Source organism: Phoca vitulina, unplaced genomic scaffold (assembly GCF_004348235.1).
Source record: "Phoca vitulina isolate PV1807 unplaced genomic scaffold, GSC_HSeal_1.0 scaffold36, whole genome shotgun sequence".
NCBI lineage: Eukaryota > Metazoa > Chordata > Mammalia > Carnivora > Phocidae > Phoca > Phoca vitulina.
In genome coordinates, this window is record NW_022589739.1 from 17,372,806 (window position 1) to 17,395,821 (window position 23,016).

The 23,016-nt window shown below is 38.3% G+C and overlaps 1 protein-coding gene across 1 annotated transcript in view; it reads right to left on the bottom strand.

Moving 5' to 3' along the window:
* Positions 1–23,016, bottom strand: part of RSF1 (remodeling and spacing factor 1) — a 165,817-nt gene that overhangs the window by 60,594 nt on the left and 82,207 nt on the right. Inside the window, exons 3-5 of the mRNA XM_032427334.1 lie at positions 13,976–14,068; positions 13,371–13,576; positions 242–396 (exon numbers count right to left, since the gene is read on the bottom strand). Coding sequence (XP_032283225.1) covers positions 242–396; positions 13,371–13,576; positions 13,976–14,068 — 454 coding nt within the window. The remainder of the gene's footprint in view (positions 1–241; positions 397–13,370; positions 13,577–13,975; positions 14,069–23,016) is intronic.

Sequence of the window (23,016 nt, forward strand, 5' to 3'; positions counted from 1 at the left end):
TTTGTGATGATCTGAACTTTTTTTATTTAAATTTTGTAAATGTACAATATAAAAGAGGAAAAGTACTGAATGGCTTTTTGCTTCTTATTTTTCATTAAGGAAAAGAAAAATCAACCTCCCTCTACAAGAAGACTTCCAATTTTTCAAACTGAAAGAATTCTAATTAATATAGTTGGAAATAGGAGTGGAAGAAGAGAGAAGAAATTACAAAACAAAGCAAAACAAAACACACAAAAAAAACCTTGTTTAGGTGCTTCTTCCTCCTTTTTAGTCTCCTCATCCTCTAAGCTGGGACTTTCCCGGGAAGAGTTGTCCTGTTGGCTAGAGTTTTTCAGTAGCACAGGATCAATCTGTGCTTTCAGGAGGGCAAGAGTCTCAGCCAACTCGTTTCGATTTCTAAATAAGGGAAAAAACAAAACAGCATAAAAATCTTAATTCTGTTCTAAAGAGCTTTCAGAATAATACCTGTTAGAAATTAAAATTTAAAAAAGAAAAACACACTTAAGAACATCCAAAACACTGGTACACCTCATCTTAATTAACCTTGAATCTAACTATTAGGAATGAAAGTATACGAAAATACATTATTTTCCAAAAAGGAAGAAATCTATACTCTCTATTGATTAAAATGGCAATGCAAATCTCTTTGGCTGAAAAGAACAGTAGGAACAAAATTAAACAAAAATCAGAGTTAGATCATTTTTAAAAGTCCTATGCAATCTCTAAAGAGTACAAAAGCAATGTAAAATTTCCTTGAAGAAGCATTTTTTTAAACAAAAATGATTCATATTCTTGATACATTTGTAAGTAAGAACTCTGTTCTATCTAGAGAAAGAATAATATTTGATACTGTTATAAAATTATGATCCAGGTCTTTCTGAGTAATTACAACAAAGTCAGCTCTTATAACACAGTTAAAAAACCTAAGAATTTAGAAATCTGAATGTTGTTCTGTCAATTACAGCTTACAACTGCAGGAAGGGAATTCAATTTGAATCAAAAATACAAGAAAATCCCAAATAAATAAGATTTAACTTATCAATTCTCTATTTTTAATACCCAGATAAGAGCTGTGATAGATGGCTGATTTAAATGCCACCTACAAACAAGAAAGCTCACTTGGATATTTCACCTTCTCAGATAAGCAATGTGTAACAGTGAAGAGAAAAAGGAAACCCTGGACTAAGAGATGGAAAAGTCAGTTCTAGATCTGCCACTGAGTTAATTAATCAACACCATAATCTTCCCATCTGTGTTGTCAAAACACTGTGTATGCACCTTTAATCCTATGTAGTTCCAGATGAAATTACTTCTGTTCTTATCTGTCATGCCACACATGTCCTCTATCCTCCTGTCCCCTGCCACCTCCATCCCAGCTCAACTCTGGTGATTGCAGAGACGCTGCCTTATGAAGTAGGCTTTTTTAAAAAAAATTTATTGTTATGTTAATCACCATACATTACATCATTAGTTTTTGATGTAGTGTTCCATGATTCATTGTTTGTGCATAACACCCAGTGCTCCATGCAGAACGTGCCCTCCTCAATACCCATCACCGGGCTAATCCATCCTCCTCCCACCCCCCCCCCCTAGAACCCTCAGTTTGTTTCTCAGAGTCCATCGTCTCTCATGGTTCGTCTCCCCCTCTGATTTCCCCCCCATGAAGTAGGCTCTTAAGTAAGGAAATATTTAATGAATAAATAGAATTCCTGTTCCTAACCTAGATGGCTATGTGCCTCTGGACACGTCTTCTATCTTCACTAGGCTTCAGCTTCCTTACCTATAAAAGACAGGATTCACTCGAATGTTATTAAAATGGCCTCCTAAGGAAAACAATACCTTTCAGTAATTAAAATGACAATCATTTTGTCATTATGTATGGGAATGAGCACACAGGTTTATACGTATTATTAATATTGTGTATGAGAATGAATTCACAGGTTACACATATTACAAATAAAATGAAGTTTTAGAATTTTAATAATCTAATAGTAGGAGGTCAGATTAAGACCTTTCAGAATCCTCTCTGGCACTGCTTCCACTTCACAAAAAATAACAGTAAAACTTAGATACATTAAAAAAATTTATTTTTGGGATGCCTGGGTGGCTCAGTCGGTTAAGCATCTGCCTTCAGCTCAGATCGAGCCTGCTTCTCCCTCTGCCTGCAGCTCCCCCTGCTTGTGCTCTTCCTCTCTGACAAATAAAATCTTTAAAAAAATTTATTTTTGGCAAAGTTCCTATTTCCTAACTTCATTACACCAACCTGCTTCTAACCTAAGGCTCTATCCACTTAATGTTATTACTTCTCTTAGTACACTAAGAATTCCATATGTAAAAAGTGCCTCAACCTTCTTGTTATTTTTTGAAGTCATTCTGGGAACTGAATATATTTAAATTGCTCACTATACCTATTTTAAAAAGCTTCTAAGCATTAGAAGAGAACCAATACTGCTACAAAATCCATGTCAATTATTGGACTAAGAAACAATGGAATTTAGCAGAAAAATTTACTGAAGAACTCCCTAAAAACCTAATAACCTGGCTACTGTGTCAAAATGCAAGCTTCATGTAGTCATATGCTATATGAAAACAGAAAACGATCCATCTTTGGAATTCTATTTTGATCTAATAATGAGATTTAGTACGCGAACTATTTTTAAAAATCCCAAATTTGAACTAGTCAGAGGGGATTCTTATAAATAAACACATATTCAAATTATACCCAAAATTCTTACCACTATCTGTAGAAACTCTGAAAATAGACTATGGACGATAACAATTCAGTGTTCTGCTCTCTCTCCCTCCATTGCTGGCTTTGTTGCTCTAAAACATTCCTTCACTCAGGTGTATTAGATATATCCCTCCAAAATACCATGCTCTCTCAGGGTATCAGGTGTCTGCACCTCTGCTCTTAGCCTGGAGTGTTCCGCATGCCTACCCCAACTACCCTTTCTAAGACAAGCATAGGATGAATAAACAACTGTGGTATATCCCTACAGGTCAATATTATTTAGCCATAAAAAAGAACAAAGTACTGATTTAACTACATAAATGAACTCCGAAATGACTGTGCTCTCCAAAAGAAGCCAGACACAATGGGCACATATTGTATGATTCTGTTTATGAAATGTCTGGAATAGGCAAATTATAGAAACAGAAAGCAGACTGGCAGATGCCGCTGGCTGAGTAAGGGAGAATGGTGATTAAAACTGCTAATGTGGTATGTGGTCCAGGATTTCTTTACGGGGTGAGGAAACGGTCTGGAATTTGACACCGCTGGTGGCCGCACAACTCTGTGAACATATGAAAAACCACCGAACTGTATCAAAAACAAAAATGAGGGGTGCCTGGATGGCTCAGTCAGCTGGGCGCCCAACTCTTGGTTCTGGCTCAGGTCATAGTCTCAGGGTGGTGAGATGGAGCCCCGCGTCAGGCTCCTCGCTCAGTAGGGAGTCTGAGATTCTCCCTCTCTTCCTCCCACTCCCTCACCCACTGGTGTGTGCATGCGCACGCTCTCCCTCTCCTGAAATAAATACATCTTAAAAAAACAAAAATGACAGTGGCTTGGACAAGGGGATGAGGAATGATCACACTGGATACACTTTGCATAGAGCTGTTTGGATTTGCTGATAGAGTGGATGTGAAGTGAGAGAAAAAGAAAAGTCAAGAATGTGCCCCCAAGTTTTGGATCCAAGCAGGTGAAAGGATGTGACTGCTATTAACTGAGATGGGACGAATATGTTGAGGTATAAAGGTTAGAAGGTCAGATTAACAAGCAGACTGACTGACTTTGACTAAACAGATTCTAAACTCTTGTGTTTTACTATCTGTACCGAAATTTAATTTAGACTTTGGTGAAATGGAGCATATCATCCTAATTATTATATTGTGGAATATGATTTTCTTCCTAGTCTAAGGGTTGTTCAGAGTTAAGACTCAGTGGTAGGGATTAATCCTTAAAGAAGCAATTGAGCTGACAGTACAATACCATAACAAAACAAAACAAAAAAACAGACAAAACAAAAACAAATCCAAGCATAGACATCATCCTCTGCCAAGTATGGGTTAGGTACTGGGTCCTAAACAGCACACCAGAATGATTTCCATCACAGATCACATTTATGACCCTTTATTACCATTTACTACTTCCCTGTCTCTTTCTCCCGCAATTTGGAACTCCTTAAGAAACTGCATCAAGTGTCTGCATTTCCAGAGCACAGCACAGTGTGAATATAGCAATTCTTTTTTTTTTTTTTTGAAGATTTTATTTATTTGACAGAGAGAGACACAGCGAGAGAGGGAACACAAGCAGTGGAGTGGGAGGAGAAGCAGGCTTCCCACTGAGCAGGGAGTCAGATTTGGGGCAGGATCCCAGGACCCTGAGATCATGACCTGAGCTGAAGGCAGACGCTTAACCAACTGAACCACCCAGGTACCCCTGAATATAGCAATTCTTTGTAAGTATTATAGTATATAATACTTTTACATCTTTTTTCATTTAATTCCAAATTAATGAGGTGACAAAATAGGGAAGATAATGGAGAGTGACAGTATTTCTTATGGGGGCCAAGAACCTGAAGGAAGACATACATTAATGAGTAATATCAACAGCATTAGTATCAATAACAGAAGTTAACATTAGTAATTACTATGTTCCAGGCCTACTCCAAGCACTTTACATGAACTAGTTCATATAATTCCAATATAACCTGATTAAAAAGGTACTAGTGTTACCCCCATTTTATAGAGGAGGAAAGTGAGAACATCGCAGAGAGGTACAGTAATTTGCCTAAGGTCACAGTTAGTACAGATTAAAGGCAGAACTGAATTATAGTCTGACTTCCAAGACCATCTTCTCAATCACTGTGCTATACTAGCAGCATATGGTTTAGAAATGTCTTTGACAGTTTGTCATTTTGGATACATAAAAACTCGACACACTGTTTAGAATTCGGCTTTTTGAAAATGATTGTCAAATCATTACAATTCTTAAAACATTTTTATTGAGGTATAATTTACATACTTTGAAATGAAAGTGTTCTTAAGTGTTCAGTTCATCAGTTTTGACATTTTGGTTGCTTTCAAGTTTTGGCAAGTATGAACAAAGCTGCCATAAACATTTGTGTGCAGGTTTTTGTGTGGACATAACTCTTTAACTCCTTTGGGCAAATACCAAGGAGTATTTGGTTGCTGAATCATATGGTGTTTAATTTTATAAGAAACCATCAAACTGTATTACAAAATGGCTATACCATTTTGCATTTCCACCAGCAATGGTTGAGAGTTTCTGTTGCTCCACATCCTTGTCTGCATTTGCTGTTGTCAGTGTTCTGGATTTTGGCCATTCTAATAGGCGTACAGTAGTATCTCATTTTAATTTATATTTCACTGATGATATATGATGTGGACCACATGAAAAGTGTAATCTGTACAGATATACAAATATATGTGTGTATTTTCCATCTGTATATCTTCATTGGGAACATGTTTTAAGGTCTTTGGTCCATTTTTAAATCAGGTTGTTTTCTTTTTTCTTTTTTTTGAAGATTTCTTTTGAAGAAAGAAATAATCTTTCTCTTTTATTTTAGAGAAAGAGAGTGTGACCAGGGAGAGGGGCAGAGAGAGAGGGAGAAGGGAAGCAGACTTCCCGCTGAGCAGGAAGCCCAAGGTGGGCCCAACCCCATGACCCGGAGATCATGACCTGAGCTGAAAACAAGAGTTGGATGCTCAACCAAATGAGCCACCCAGGTGTCCCTTAAATAAGGTTATTTTCTTATTGTTGAGTTTTAAGAGTTCTTTGTATATTTTGGATAATAGGCCTTCATCAAATACATCTTTGGTAAATATTTTCATGGATTGTGCCTTTGGTGCTATACCAAAGAAGTTATTGCCAAACCCAAGATCATCTAGATTTGCTTCTGTGTTATCTTCTTGGAGTTCCATAGTTTTGCATTTTGTAAGAAGGTTTATAATTAATTTTATGTTATTTTTTGTTAAGGGTGTAAGGTCTGTGTCTAGATTCATTGTTCTGCATATGGATATCCTTTTCTTTCCAGCATCATTATCTTTTCTGCACTGTACTGCCTTTGCTCCTTCATATGGGTCTATTTCAAGGCTCCCTATTCCACTACACTATATATTTGTCTAGTCTTCTTGTGTGTGTTTGTGTGTGTGTGTTTTTTTTAAGTAATCTCTACACCCAACATGGGGCTCAAACTCACAACCCTAAGATCGAGAGTCACATGCTTCACTGACTGAACCAGCCAGGTGTCCCTATATCTGTCTCCTCTTTTCACCAATACCACACTGTCTTAATTACTGTAGCTTTATATAGGTTGTGAAGTCAGTTAGTGACAGTCTTCTAACGTAGTTTTTCTTCAATATTGTGTTGACTATTCTGGGCTTTTTGCCTTTACATATAAATTTTAAAATAAGTTTGTCAATATCCACAAAATAACGTGCAGGGGTTTTGATTATGATTGCACTAAATCTATAGATTTTAAGTTGGGAAGAAGTGACATCTGGACAATATTAAGTGTTCCTATCCACAAATATGGAACATCTCTCTGTTTATTTAGTTCCTCTTGGGTTATTTCATCAGAGTTTTGTATTTTTCCTCAGATAGATTTGTTCATATTTTATTAGATTTATACCTAAGTATTTCAATTTTGGGGGAGATAATATAATTGGTATATTGTGTTTTAAATTTCAGATTCCACATGTTCATTGATGATATATAGGAGATATTTGTGTATTAACCACATCTCCTGCCACCCTGCTATAATCACTTATAAATTCCAGGAATGTTTTTTTGTTAATGCTTTCAGATTTTCTACATAGATGATGATCATGTTATGTGCACATAAAGACAGTTTTATTTTTTTCCTTCCCAATCTCTATCTCTTACTCCCTTTACTTCTCTTAGTACATTAGCTAGGACTTCAAGTATGATGTTGAAAAGGAATTTTTGAGGATTTTTGCATCTATGCTCATGAGAGATATTGGTCTAAAGTTTTCCTATCTTGTAACGTCTTTGTCTCATTTTGTTATTAGGGTAATGTTGGCCTTATAAAATGAGTTAGGAATTATTCCTTCTCCTATCTTCTGAACGAGATTCAAGAGAATTGGTATAATTCCTTCCTTAAATGATGGTGGAATTCACTAGTGAACCCATCTGGGCTTGGTGCTTTCTGTTTTAGGTTATTAACTATTGATGCAATTTCTTTAACAGATAGAGGCCTGTTCATATTTGTCTGTTTCTTCTGGTGAGAATTTTGGCAGATTATGTCTTTCAAGGAATTGGTCCATTTCATCTGGGTTACCAATTTGTGGGCATGGAGTTATTCATGGTATTCCTTAATTATCCTTTTGATGTTCATGGGATTTGTAGTGATGTCCTGTTTTTTATTTCTGATATCACTAATTTGTGTCCACTCTCTTTTTTTCTTAGTTAGCCTGGCTAGTGCTTATCAATCTTACTGATCTTTTCAAAGAATCAGCCTTTGCTTTATATGAGAAGTTTCTTCTAAGTATTACTTTCACTGAAAATTTTCAACCATAAATTTTGATATGTTATATTTTCATTTTCATTTAATTGAAAATAATTTAAACAATTTGTCTTGAGATTTCTTCTTTGACCCATGTGCTATGTGGAAGTGTATTACTTAATATCTAAATATGTGGGGATTTTAAAGATCTCTTCCTACAACTGATTTCTAGTTTAATTCCATTTTGTGGTCTGAGAGCAAACACTGTATATTGTCTAGGTATTAAATTTTCAGAAGATCAAATATAGAAAATTCCTTTTTTATGGATCTCTATTTTTAGAAAAATATTTCATTTGATATTTAAATTGCAAAGTTCACATTTTAAAATTTATCAATCGTTTAAAAAGACTGACTTACAACTTAAAAAAAAAAATCCCAGAATTCTAAAGACTAGATAACTTTTGTCACATATCTTCTTTTGAGAGTCAGGCAGAAACATGTTTCCAACACCAGAGATCTCCAAGAAAATTAGCATTACTTTAAAGAAATAGTTTTAAACAAGAGAAGCAGATTTTTCATTTCACTAGTAAAAACAATATTCACCAATGAAGAAAAATATTGAACTATAATATATTAAATAAAAAAGTCAAAATTCTATTTGCTTTACTTGCTCTTCACTTATTATCTCAGTTTCTAAGGGAATTTCTTGCTAAAAAGAGTATTGCCTCCTTAAACACCCTACTCCTACAAGTTTAGAAAATGCTTTTAATATCATCTATCAGTTTTAAGACAATAATTTCTCTGCAATATAAAAAAGCAAACATTCTCACTTATCTAAGCTCAGTTCTACTTTCCCATAATTTGTATCCACTGATCCTGGCTCACTGCTTGAGAGAAATACTCTTACACAAATCAATCCTTTAAATGTTTAAAGATAATTCTATCTCCCTAAATTTCTGCTGGATCAAATATTTTCAGCTCATTCAATCATCTTCTTTGTGGTTCTTCACATAAAGGACTTACTCTACTAATGTTCTTCTTAGAGTTTGGCATCCGAATCTAAATACCAGACTCTAGGAAGGATGGCACCAGGGCCAAGTAGGATAATGTCGTACACATTATTTGGGGTACATAATGTATTTTAATGACAACTAAGATGATAATTTTGGCGACAGGCAAGAATAACAATCGCCAAAAATAACACAATGCTTTTCACATTCAACGTTCACAAAAATAAGAGACTTATATGGACAAGACAGTTCCCCACATTTGTCAAAAGTAGTACTATTGCGTCAATTTAAAGGTAACTGAAATGCCGTGTCATGGAATATGTCAAGTATATGAAGCATAAACAGACCAAATTGAGAATTTGTGGAAAACAATGGTACTTCCCCAGAAAATATACATATTAAATAAAACTAAGAGCTACTATTTACAATAAAAGGCATTTCCACAGGTGCCTGAAGCTCATCTACAGATCCCAGAGCTGTACTATATTCATTAGTATAACCACAATTTCTCAGCATAGTGCTTAATTACACAAGTCGATATACAATATAAATGTATATATTCCTCACAATAACTTTACTATCATCCTCATTTTAAAGTGCAGGAAAGAGAGTATCAAAGAAATTAAGCAATCTGCCTTCAGATGGTAAACAGAGGAACCCAGATTTAAGCATAGTTAACTTTAAACACATCACCTAAACACTTCTCTCACATCATCCATTAGGGTATGATCTAATTAAAACACTGTACATTAGAAATTGTTTTAAGCATTATGACTGATCAGTAATAATTATAATTATTTTTCTCTGTCATATTTTCTTCATCTATAAAGTAGGAGAGAATTATCACTTAAACAACTATGCAAGGTTGATACAGGAAATAGTTGAAGTGGTAAGACATCATGAACAGAACTTCATTCAATGTATGTATTCATAGGGAGAGATGGTAAGTGAATTTCATTTCAGGACTACTTTGCTAATTTAGTAAATTAACTATATGGAGAACCATATTATAGTATGATTAAAGGGTGCTTATAAAACACTCCCCTATAAACTCATTCAATTCACATTTATTCTTTTTTTTTTTTAAAGATTTTATTTATTTATTTGAGAGCGAGAGAGAGAGTGCACAAGCAGGGGGAGGGGCAAAGGGAGAGGGAGAAGCAGACTCCCCACTGAGCAGGGAGCCCCACATGGGGCTCGATCCCAATCATGACCCGAGCTGAATGCAGACACTTAACCGACTGAGCCACCCAGGCGCCCCTCATATTTATTCTTAAGGCATGAAAGTTGAGCTTCCCTGACACAAATAAATATTCAAATTTCCAGATTATCTCTTCAAAACATTAATAAATAATCACTAACAAAAATCTGCTAAAACTGAAAATGACCAAAATCAGAGGCTGAGTTGAAGTCAAGTAGTTTTTCATAAGCCAGTTATATATTCACTAGTTTTCCCTATTTTAGTAATAGATTTATTTATAGATCCTGATCATTTCAAAATTAATATAAACTGTGGGTATTAATGAAATAAATTCTAAATAATTACATGGCAAAAATAGAAAATTGAGACACAGAGATTCTTCTTTTTAAGATTTACTTATTTGAAAGAGAAGAGAGCATACAAGAGTGGGGGGGGGGAGGAGGGGTGGACAGAGAGATAGAGAATTCTCCAGCAGACTCCCTGCTGATTGAGGAGGTGAAGGCAGGGCTGGATTCCATGACCCCAAGATCATGACCTGAGCTGAAATCAAGAGTCAGAGGCTTAACCAACTGAGCCAACCAGGTGCCCCAGAGACACAACGATTCTGAATAATGATCCTAGTGTCACTTAATGATTAAAAAATAAAGTTTTATTTTAAGGTTTTACATGAAATGTTTCTACTCAAATGTATCTATCAATACAAATAAGAGGGGCTGGCTCAGTTGTTAGAATAGACAACTCTTGATATCAGGGTTGTGGGTTCGAGCCCCCATTGGGTACAGAGATTACTTAGAAATAAAACTAAAAAAAAAAATACAAATAAGTAACCAAGATTTTTTTTTAAAAAAAGGACTATGTCAAAAAAAGGGCACGGAACGCAGCAGGGATGTCCACTATCACCACTGCTTTCAACAGAGTATTAGAAGTCCTAGCCACAGCAATCAGAAAACAAAAAGAAATCAAAGGCATCCAAATTGGCAAAGAAGAAGTCAAACTCTCACTCTTTGCAGATGATATGATACTTTATGTGGAAAACCCAAAAGACTCCACCCCAAAACTGCTAGAACTCATACAGGAATTCAGGAAAGTGGCAGGATATAAAATCAATGCACAAAAGTCAGTGGCATTCCTATGCACCAACAACAAGACAGAAGAAAGAGAAATTAAGGAGTCGATCCCATTTACAATTGCACCCAAAACCATAAGATACCTAGGAATAAATCTAACCAAAGAGGCAAAGGATCTGTACTCAGAAAACTATAAAATACTCATGAAAGAAATTGAGGAAGACACAAAGAAATGGAAAAACGTTCCATGCTCATGGATTGGAAGAACAAATATTGTGAAGATGTCAATGCTACCTAGAGCAATCTACACATTCCATGCAATCCCCATCAAAATACCATCCACTTTTTTCAAAGAAATGGAACAAATAATCCTAAAATTTGTATGGAACCAGAAAAGACCCCGAATAGCCAGAGGAATATTGAAAAAGAAAAGCAAAGCTGGCGGCATCACAATTCCGGACTTCAAGCTCTATTACAAAGCTGTCATCATCAAGACAGTATGGTACTGGCACAAAAACAGACACATAGATCAATGGAACAGAACAGAGAGCCCAGAAATGGACCCTCAACTCTATGGTCAACTAATCTTTGACAAAGCAGGAAAGAATGTCCAATGGAAAAAAGACAGTCTCTTCAACAAATGGTGTTGGGAAAGTTGGACAGCCACATGCAGAAGAATGAAACTGGACCATTTCCTTACACCACACACAAAAACAGACTCAAAATGGTTGAAAGACCTCAATGTGAGACAAGAGTCCATCAAAATCCTAAAGGAGAACACAGGCAGCAACCTCTTCGACCTCAGCCGCAGCAAATTCTTCCTAGAAGCATCGCCAAAGGCAACGGAAGCAAGGGCAAAAATGAACTATTGGGACTTCATCAAGATAAAAAGCTTTTGCAAAGCAAAGGAAACAGTCAACAAAACCAAAAGACAATGACAGAATGGGAGAAGATACTTGCAAATGACATATCAGATAAAGGGCTAGTATGTAAAATCTATAAAGAACTTATCAAACTCAACACCCAAAGAACAAAGAATCCAATCAAGAAATGGGCAGAAGACATGAACAGACATTTTTCCAAAGAAGACATCTAAATGGCCAACAGACACATGAAAAAGTGCTCAACATCGCTCGGCATCAGGGAAATCCAAATCAAAACCTCAGTGAGATACCACCTCACACCAGTCAGAATGGCTAAAATTAACAAGTCAGGAAATGAGAGATGTTGGCGGGGATGCGGAGAAAGGGGAACCCTCCTACACTGTTGGTGGGAATGCAAGTTGGTGCAGCCACTCTGGAAAACAGTATGGAGGTTCCTCAAAAAGTTGAAAATACAGCTACCATATGATCCAGCAATTGCACTACTGGGTATTTACCCCAAAGATACAAAAGTAGGGATCCAAAAGGGTACGTGCACCCTGATGTTTATAGCAGCAATGTCCACAATAGCCAAACTGTGGAAAAAGCCAAGATGTCCATCGACAGATGAATGGATAAAGAAAATGTGGTACATATATACAATGGAATATTATGCAGCCATCAGAAGGAATGAGATCTTGCCATTTGCAACGACGTGGATGGAACTGGAGGGTATTATGCTGAGCGAAATAAGTCAAACAGAGAAAGACATGTATCATATGACCTCACTGATATGAGGAATTCTTAATCTCAGGAAACAAACTGGGGGGTTGCGGGAGTGGGGGTGGGGTGGGAGGGATGGGGTGACTGGGTGATAGACACTGGGGAGGATATGTGCTCTGGTAAGCGCTGTGAATTGTGCAAGACTGTTGAATCTCAGATCTGTACCTCTGAAACAAATAATGCAATATATGTTAAGAAAAAAAAAAGAAGATAGCGGGAGGGGAAGAATGAAGGGGGGAAAGCGGAGGGGTAGACGAACCATGAGAGACGATGGACTCTGAAAAACAAACTGAGGGTTCTAGAGGGGAGGGGGTTGGGAGGATGGGTTAGCCTGGTGATGGGTATTAAAGAGGGCACGTTCTGCATGGAGCACTGGGTGTTATGCACAAACAATGAATCATGGAACACTACATCTAAAACTAATGATGTAATGTATGGGGATTAACATAATAAAGAAATTTTAAAAAATAAAAAAATTAAAAAAAGGGCACAATATTCCTCAGATTTCTTCAGAACCCCAATAAAGAAATATATGCACAGTAAAGATTAAAAAATATACTAAAGTGCCAAAATGAACTGGCCAAATTAAAACAATTAGAAATAAATAAATAATACCTAATAGAAAACTGTAGCTAGTTAAGAACCAAACAATGCTTGTCTTGTATTTCTGTCTAATGATGGGTTTTTCTGTGCATATTATTGGTGCCTTACTATTTGTCAGATTCCAGCTTCCTGAAGTATAAAGTACATGTGCTGATATGGACCACCATGCTAAATATATTTATTTGTTTGAGAAATAATTAAGTGCCCACTATGGATATTGTGCTGGGCACTAGGCTAGGTCCTGGCAATTCTCCAACTCCACAAAAAAAGGACTACCCTAGCCTCAGAGACTATATTCTTGTAGTGAAGAGATTAAAGAAACACACAAATAAATGTGAAAAGATGCCAATAAAAGATACCTGACAATGCATTTCCATGAAGAGCCATCTTGATCATCCTGTTCTTCTATGTACATTCTGACATTGTGATCTTGATCCAACTGGTACCAGTACATGAGGCCATCTTTGTCTCGGCCAATTGGTTGGAGACGCATGGTATCAGCATCCTCCTCATTGATAATGTTCTTGAATTTGAGATTGTCATCAAACTGACACTCGCAGAGGTACTGGAAAATAGTCATAACATGGCTTAAAATAACCCATAAATGTTTCTCTATCATGTAAATGTGGTATGTTTAACCACAGAACTGATTCAGGGATGGGAGCAGAAAAAATGTGTAGTTTATCCATCTTTCACTATCCTCTCCCCACTTTTGTACAACCTGTTTAGAATAAGCAATTTAAAAAGATATTATTTCAAGTTAACACTTCAGTATTACTTAAATTTACAGGTTTAATATTATCAATGACACAAAAATCGTATTTCAAAAGCACTGTGTACTAGTCTCCCAAATTTTCTACATAAGAAAATGATTCTTTCTATTAAAGCTTTTAGATGACATTATTCTTGAAACAACTCTTGGTGAATTAATTAAAATAATTGTAAAAGATAATAAATTCATTACCTTTAGGAGTGCTAGTTTGCATTCAACACTCATTTCAAGATAGCCCTTCTTCTCCATCTCCCATGCCCAGGTGCTATTAAACTCTTGGCATATCTGTCAAACAAAGTTAGGATCTTAATACATAAAAGCAATTTCTATTTACATTGGTATTTTATTGTACAATTATGTTAACTGTTCTTGTTTATACATATTTATAATGGAACGAGTTTATAACAAATACACTCCAAGCCAAATCCATCCTCAAATACACCAGGAATGTTTACTAGTTAACTAATGTCTGAATTTAAGTTAAGCAGTGATTTCTATAGCTCTCTCCTCCGCTCTCAAGAATTTTATACACATTTTCCCAAATGCAAAAATTATATAATTCCCCTTCCAAATGGCCTAGAAGTTCCTTGAGGAAAACAGTTGATTTATCTCCATGCCTAGAAGAGAGGTAGCATTCAAAAAGCATGCCAAATTATAGGCCCATTTTTAAAAAGATTTTATTTTATTTATTTATTTATTTGAGAGAGAGTGAGCAGGGGTGGGGAGAAGCAGAGGGAGAAGGACAAGCAGACTCTGCACTGAGTGCAGAGATTAATGCGGGGCTCAAACCCATAACCCCAAGATCATGATCCGAGCCAAAATCAAGAGTAGGACGCTTGACTGACTGAGCTACCCAGGTGCTCCTGTAGGCACATTTTATTTTTTTAATTTTATTATGTTATGTTAGTCACCATACAATACATCATTAGTTTTTGATGTAGTGATCCACGATCCATTGTTTTCGTATAACACCCAGTGCTCCATGCAGTACATGCCCTCCTTAATACCCATCACCGGGCTAACCAATCCCCCCTCCCCCCTCCCCTCTAAAACCCTGTTTGTTTCTCAGGTCCATAGTCTCTCATGGTTCATCTCTCCGTCCAATTCCCCCCGCCCATTTTTCCCTTCCTTCTCCTAATGTCCTCCATGTTATTCCTTATGTTCCACAAATAAGTGAAACCATATGATAATTGACTTTCTCTGCTTGACTTATTTCACTTAGCATAATCTCCTCCAGTCCCATCCATGTTGATGTAAAAGTTGGGTATTCATCTTTTCTGATGGCTGAGTAATATTCCATTGTATATATGGACCACATCTTCTTTATCCATTCATCTGTTGAAGGGCATCTCGGCTCTTTCCACAGTTTGGCTATTGCGGACATTGCTGCTCTGAACATTGGGGTGCATATGGCCCTTCTTTTCACTACATGTGTGTCTTTGGGGTAAATACCCAGTAGTGCAATTGCTGGGTCATAGGGTAGCTCTATTTTTAAATTTTTGAGGAACCTCCACACTGTTTTCCAAAGTGGCTGTACCAACTTGCATTCCCACCAACAGTGTAAGAGGGTTCCCCTTTCTCCACAACCTCTCCAACATTTGTTGTTTCTTTCCCTGTCCATTTTTGCCATTCTAACTGGTGTAAGGTGGTATCTCAGTGTGGTTTTGATTTGGATTTCCCTGATGGCTAATGATGATGAACACTTTTTCATGTGTCTGTTAGCCATTTGTATGTCTTCTTCAGAGAAGTGTCTGTTCATTTCTTCTGCCCACTTTTTGACTGGATTATTTGTTTTTTGGGTGTTGAGTTTGAGAAGTTCTTTATAGATTTTGGATACCAGCCCTTTATCTGTAGTGTCATTTGCAAATATCTTCTCCCATTCTGTGGGTTGCCTCTTTGTTTTGTTGACTGTTTCCTTTGCTGTGCAGAAGCTTTTTATCTTGATGAAGTCCCAAAAGTTCACTTTTGCTTTTGTTTCACTAGCTTTTGGAGATGTATCTTGAAAGAAGTTGCTGTGGCCGATGTCAAAGAGGTTACTGCCTATGTTCTCCTCTAGGATTTTGATGGATTCCTGTCTCACATTGAGGTCTTTCATCCACTTTGAGTTTATCTTTGTGAATGGTGTTAGAGAATGGTCAAATTTCATTCTTCTGCATGTGGCTGTCCAATTTTCCCAGCACCATTTATTGAAGAGACTGTCTTTTTTCCATTGCATGTTTTTTCCTGCTTTGTCAAAGATTATTTGACCATAGAGTTGAGGATCCATATCTGGGTTCTCTATTCTATTCCATTGGTCTGTATGTCTGTTTTTGTGCCAGTACCATGCTGTCTTGGTGATCACTGCTTTGTAATATAGCTTGAAATCGGGCAACGTGATGCCCCCAGCTTTGTTTTTCTTTTTCAACATCTCCTTGGCGATTCAGGGTCTTTTCTGATTCCATACAAATTTTAGGATTGTTTGTTCTAGCACTTTGAAAAATGTCATTGGAATTTTGATCGGGATGGCATTGAAGGTATAGATTGCTCTGGGTAGCATAGACATTTTAACAATGTTTAGTCTTCCGATCCATGAGCATGGAATATTTTTCCATCTTTTTGTGTCTTCTTCAATTTCTTTCATGAGTGTTCTGTAGTTCCTAGAGTATAGATCCTTTACCTCTTTGGTTAGGTTTATTCCGAGGTATCTTGTGGTTTTTGGTGCTATTGTAAATGGAATCGTTTCTTTAATTTCTCTTTCTACAGTTGCGTTGTTAGTGTATAAGAAAGCAACTGATTTCTGTGCATTGATTTTGTATCCTGCCACATTACTGAATTGCTGGATGAGTTCTAGTAATTTGGGGGTGGAGTCTTTTGGGTTTTCCACATAAAGTATCATGTCGTCTGCGAAAAAAGAGAGTTTGACTTCTTCTTTGCCAATTTGAATACCTTTTATTTCTTTTTGTTGTCTGATTGCTGTGGCTAGGACTTGTAGTACTATGTTGAACAACAGTGGTGAGAGTGGGCACCCTTGACGTGTTCCTGATCTTAAGGGAAAGGCTCTCAGCTTTTCCCCGTTGAGGATGATATTCGCTGTGGGTTTTTCATAGATGGATTTTATGAGCTTGAGGAATGTTCCCTCTATCCCTATACTCTGGAGAGTTTTAATCAGGAAAGGATGTTGTATTTTGTCAAATGCTTTTTCTGCATCAATTGAGAGGACCATATGGTTCTTCTCCCTCTTATTAATGTGTTCTATCACATTGATTGATTTGTGAATGTTGAACCACCCTTGCATCCCGGGGATAAATCCCACTTGGTCGTGGTGGATGATCCTTTTAATGTATTGTTGGATCCTATTAACTCGGATTTTGTTGAGGATTTTGGAATCCATATTCATCAGGGATATCGGTCTGAAATTCTCCTTTTTGATGGGGTCTTTGCCTGGTTTGGGGATTAAGGTAACGCTGGCCTCATAGAATGAGTTTGGAAGTTTTCCTTCTGTTTCTATTTTTTGAAACAGCTTCAGTAGAATAGGTATTATTTCTTCTTTGAATGTTTGGTAGAATTCCCCAGGGAATCCATCAGGCCCTGGACTCTTGTTTTTTGGGAGGTTTTTGATCACTGCTTCAATCTCGTTACTGGTTATTGGCCTATTCAGGTTGTCAATTTCTTCCTGTTTCAGGCTTGGCAGCTTATAGGTTTCTAGGAAGGCCTCCATTTCATCCAGATTGCTCAGTTTATTGGCATATAGTTGTTGATAATAATTTCTAATAATTGTTTCTATTTCCTTGGTGTTAGTCGTGATCTCTCCCCTCTCATTCATAATTTTATTAATTTGGGTCCTTTCTCTCTTCTTTTGGATAAGTCTGGCCAGTGGTTTATCAATCTTATTCATTCTTTCAAAGAACCAACTTCTAGTTTCATTGATCTGATCTACTGTGTTTCTGGTTTCTAATTCATTGATTTCTGCTCTAATTTTAATTATTTCTCTTCTAGGTGTCGTTTCTTGCTTTTTCTCTAGTTCTTTAAGGTGTAGAGTTAGTTGGTGAATTCGGGATTTTTCTATTTTTTTGAGTGAGGCTTGGATGGCTATGTATTTCCCCCTTAGGACCGCCTTTGCAGTATCCCATAGGTTTTGGACTGATGTGTTTTCGTTCTCATTGATTTCCATGAATTGTTTAAGTTCTTCTTTGATTTCTTGGTTGACCCAAACATTCTTTTTTTTTTTTTTTTTTTTAAAAGATTTTATTTATTTACTTGACAAAGAGACAGCGAGAGAGGGGACACAAGTGGGGGAGTGGGAGAGGGAGAAGCAGGCTTCCCGCTGAGCCAGGAGCCCGATGCGGGGCTCGATCCCAGGACCCTGGGATCTTGACCTGAGCCGAAGGCAGACGCTTAACGACTGAGCCACCCAGGCGCCCCTGACCCAAACATTCTTGAGCAGAGTGGTCTTTAGCTTCCAAGTGTTTGAATTTCTGCCAAATTTTTTCTTGTGACTGAGTTCCAGTTTTAGAGCATTGTGGTCTGAGAATGTGAAGGGAATAATCTCAATCTTTTGGTATCGGTTGAGACCTGATTTGTGACCCAGTATATGGTCTATTCTGGAGAAAGTTCCATGTGCGCTCGAGAAGAATGAGTATTCTGTTGTTTTAGGGTGGAATGTTCTGTAAACATCTATGAGGTCCATCTGTCCAATGAATCATTCAAAGCTCTTGTTTCCTTGTTGATTTTCTGCTTAGATGATCTGTCCATTGCTGAGAGTGGAGTATTGAGGTCTCCTACAATTAACGTATTGTTATCAATATGACTCTTTATTTTGGTTAACAGTTGGCTTATGTAGATGGCTGCTCCCATGTTGGGGGCATAGATATTTACAATTGTTAGATCTTCTTGTTGGATAGACCCTTTAAGAATGATATAGTTCCTTCTGTGTCTCTTATTACAGACTTTAGTTTAAAATCTAATTTGTCTGATATAAGAATTGCTACCCCAGCTTTCTTTTGAGGTCCGCTGGCATGGAAGATAGATCTCCATCCCTTCACTTTCAGTCTGGATTTATCTTTAGGTTCAAAATGAGTCTCTTGTAGACAGCATATGGATGGGTCCTGTCTTTTTATCCAATCTGCAACCCTGTGCCGTTTTATGGGAGCGTTTAGGCCATTCACATTGAGAGTGATTATTGAAAGATATGAATTAATTGTCATCATGTTGCCTGTGAAGACGTTGTTTTTGTAGATTGTCCCTGTAAATTTCTGTTGTAGATCACTCTTGGGGTCTTCCTCCTTTTATAGAACCCCCCTTAATATTTCTTGCAGGGCCGCCTTAGCGGTCACATATTCTTTCAACTTCTGCCGGTCGTGGAAGCTCTGCATCTCTCCATCCATTCTAAATGAAAGCCTTGCCGGATAAAGTATTCTTGGCTGCATGTTCTTCTCATTTAGTACCCTGAATATGTCTTGCCAGGCCTTTCTGGCTTGCCAGGTCTCTGTGGATAGGTCTGACATTATTCTGATGTTCCTCCCTCTGTACGTAAGGAATCTCTTCCCCCTAACTGCCCTTAAGATGGTTTCCTTGGTTCTAAGATTTGCAAGTTTTACTATTACATGCCGGGGTGTTGGCCTGTTTTCCTTGATCTTAGGAGGGGTCCTCTCTGCCTCTAGGACTCGAATGTTTGTTTCATTCCCCAGATTAGGGAAGTTCTCAGCTACGATTTGCTCAAATACATCTTCTAGCCCTCTCTCTGTCTCCACTCCCTCCGGGATTCCAATTATTCTGACATTGGAACGCCTCATGGTGTCACTTATTTCTCTGATTCTATTTTCATGGATTCTGAGTTGTTTTTCCCTGGCCTCCTCTTTTCCCTTTTTATCTATTATACTGTCTTCCAGATCGCTTATTCTCTCTCCTGTCTCAGTTACCCTAGCTGTTAGATTATCTAGATTGGATTGGATCTCATTGATAGCATTTTTAAGTTCTGCCAAGGATCTCATTGATAGCATTTTTAAGTTCTGCCAATTCACCTTTTATTTCTGCCCTTAGAGACTCTATGTTGCTATTAATTGATTTCGCCATTCTAGCCATTGTCTTCACAATTGCTAGCCTGAATTCCATCTCCGACATCTTGGTTATATCTGCATCCATTTGTAAATCTGCAGCATAAGTCATAATCTCTGAGTCTTTTCTATTTTGGGGGCTCCTCCTCCTAGTCATTCTGTTGATGGGTGTTTGAGGGAATGTATAGAGTCCAAATTATTGACCAGAACCCAAGCAAGATGCACCTGTTTTCTTGGGACCTTAGGTTTGCTGGCCTTTTGTTTTCCCAGCCTGTCTTCTGCGGGAGGGGCCTGCCGCGCTGTTACTCAGGCAACCCTGTTTGGGCAGAGTTGCCCTGCGCCCCTGTGGTGGGGGATGGGCTCAGTGGGAATCAGTCTTTGGGGCTTTTGTTCTCTGGCGCCTTTCCCTGGCAGCTTTCCGCATCTCTTCTGCGAGTCAGAGCAGAAGAGACCGTTTCCAACCCTCTGCCTCAGAGCAGAGAGACCTCAGTCTGTTCTTCAGTGAGCTCTCCAGGCCACACCGTCTCCGTTTCTGTCCGTGCTGCTATAAACTGCAGCGTCCTGGGTTGTGCGCCCCTCCGCAGCGCTCCCAGTCCTGCCTCCAGGTCGGGGCACGTCTCTGCCCTTTGTGCTTCTAAAACCACCAGCCGCTCCCTGTTTGTGTGCGCGCGACTCCGCCACTTGGGGTTCTGTCCCGGGGACTGGAGTTCGCGTGCGTGCGACTCCGCCACTCGGGGTTTCCACCCGGGGGGTTGTAGTTCACCAGTGGGACGCCGGCGCACCGGTTTCCGTCTCGGAGGCTGCAGTTCGCGTGCGCGCGACCGTCACTCCGGTTTCTGTCCAGGTGGCTGCGGTTCGCGTGCGTGCGACCCCGCCGGTCTGGTTTTCCACCCCGGGGGCTGCCCTAAAGTCCTTTCCCGACGCTACCGGTCTGCGAGTCTGTGCCCGTCCGCAGCGCGCGAGGCTGTCACTCACCGGCAGTGTAGGATCCCCACGGCCAGGCACCCTCCCGCCGCCGTTTATCCTCCGATATCTGCCCGCAGAATCACGGCTCTCCAATTCGTACCTCAAAACCAACCGCCTGCCATATTCCGTTTGTAGAGATCCAGATCTTCTTACATCTCAGGCTGGTTTTGTGGGTGCTCAGAGTGGTCTGGTAGATATCCAGCTCAATTCCGGGGACCAGTTGAAATTGGGTCCCCTACTCCTCTGCCATCTTTCCCCCCTCCTGTAGGCACATTTTTAATAAAGCCACTCTCCAACTCAATGTCCTCCTTTTTATGGGTAAAGATCCCATTGCTTGTCATTTGAGACCATCTATAATGTGGCAATAACTTAAATTTCTAGGTTTCTCTCCCTATACAAGCATTTCAGGCAAACCAGAGCCACTGTAACAATCTGAGGAAAGAAGATATGGATAACCATTCCACTCAATAATAAGACTAATCAGGAGAAATGCCATGGGTTGTATGACCTCCGCGAGCCAGTTTCTTCAGCCATAAAAGGGGAGCAGTAATAATATTCATCTTGAATGTTATGAAATAGGCATGAAAAATGATACCAAGTGTCTAGCAACTTCATGCTCTTTGTTCTAATCCAAGGGGCAAAGAGTATAATGAAGGTCAAGGGAGAAGAACCAACCAAGGGACAAGATCACTTGGGAGCTTGGGCAATTAACTAGATAGCAGGCAGGAGAAACCCAAGCAGGCAAGTGGAACTGCTTATATAACCACACTGACCTAAGAATAAGACCAGGCTGGCCCTCCCCTCCTAGGAATGTCACCCTTTTCCTGTTCAGCACCAGTGTCATCTTTTTTTACCAACTATATAATAAAATCATACGAGATCATTGTTAGGATAGCAAAAGAAAGTAACAAGGAAAGCAGTATGGCTAGGAACAACATAATGGGAGATCTTCAAAGGCACAAAGGAAGAATAAGCTCTCCATTCTCTGGAATACCGTATGTCTGGCTGACAGCACTATATATTGTAGAGAGGAAAAAAAATTGATATACAAAGGAAAAGGAAATTTGGGGAATATTACACAGGAAGGACCCTAAAGTAATTATATCAAAAGCTAAAAGGTCAGAATCTGAATGACATTTTGCCAAAGAATATATACAAATGGCCAACAAGCACAGGAAAATACGATCATCATTAGTCATTAAGGAAATGCAAATCAAAACCACAATGGAATACTACTTCATATCCATAAGGATAGCTGTAATCAAAAAAGAAAAATAAGGGGCGCCTGGGTGGCTCAGTGATCTCAGGGTCCTGAGATCCAGCCCCACACTGGGCTCCGTGCTCAGCTCAGTGGGGAGTCTGCTGGAGATTCTCTCTCTCCCTCTCCCGTTCCCCACGCTTGCATGCTCGTGCTCTCTCTTTCAAACAAAGATAAATCTTAAAAAAAAAAAAAAAAAGAAAAGAAAAGTAAAATAGTAGTAAATGTTGGTGAGGATGTGGAGAGACTGAAATGCACAGGTTGTTGATGGGAATATAAAATGGTGCAGCTGCTTCCTAAAAAAGCTAAGCAGTTCCTCAGAATGTTAACATTGAGTTACCATGTGACTTAGCAATTCCATTTCTAGGTATTTATACAGGAAAAACCCATATAACGTTCAAAGTAGCATTTTTTATAACAGCTAAAAGGTGGAAACAACCCAAATATCAACTGATAAATGGATAAATAATATGTGGAATATCCATACAGTGGAATTTTATACAGTTATAAAAAGGAATGAAGTAGTGATACATTCTACAGTTTGGATAAACATAAAAAACATTATGCCCAGTGAATGAAACCACATACAAAAGGTTACATATTGTATGGCTCTATGTATATGAAACTTACACAACAGTCAAACACATACAGACTAAAAGTTTACTTACTAGTAGTTGCCAGGGGGAAGGTAGAGGGAGGAATAGGGAATGATTGCTAATGAGCAGATTTCTTTTCAGAGTGATAAATGTTCTAGAATTAAGATAGTGGTGATAACTGCACATCCTTGTGAATATACTAAAAAACACTGAATTGTATATTTTAAAAGGGTACATTTCATGATATGTGACTAATATCTCAAAAAAAACCCCAGAGGGATAATCAAGAATGTACAACCCAGCTTTTGACTTGGATGAAGCACCTCCTGAGTGTTCTGTTGTATACCACGCCCCTAAAAGAAGAGGATGTTGGTTGACAAT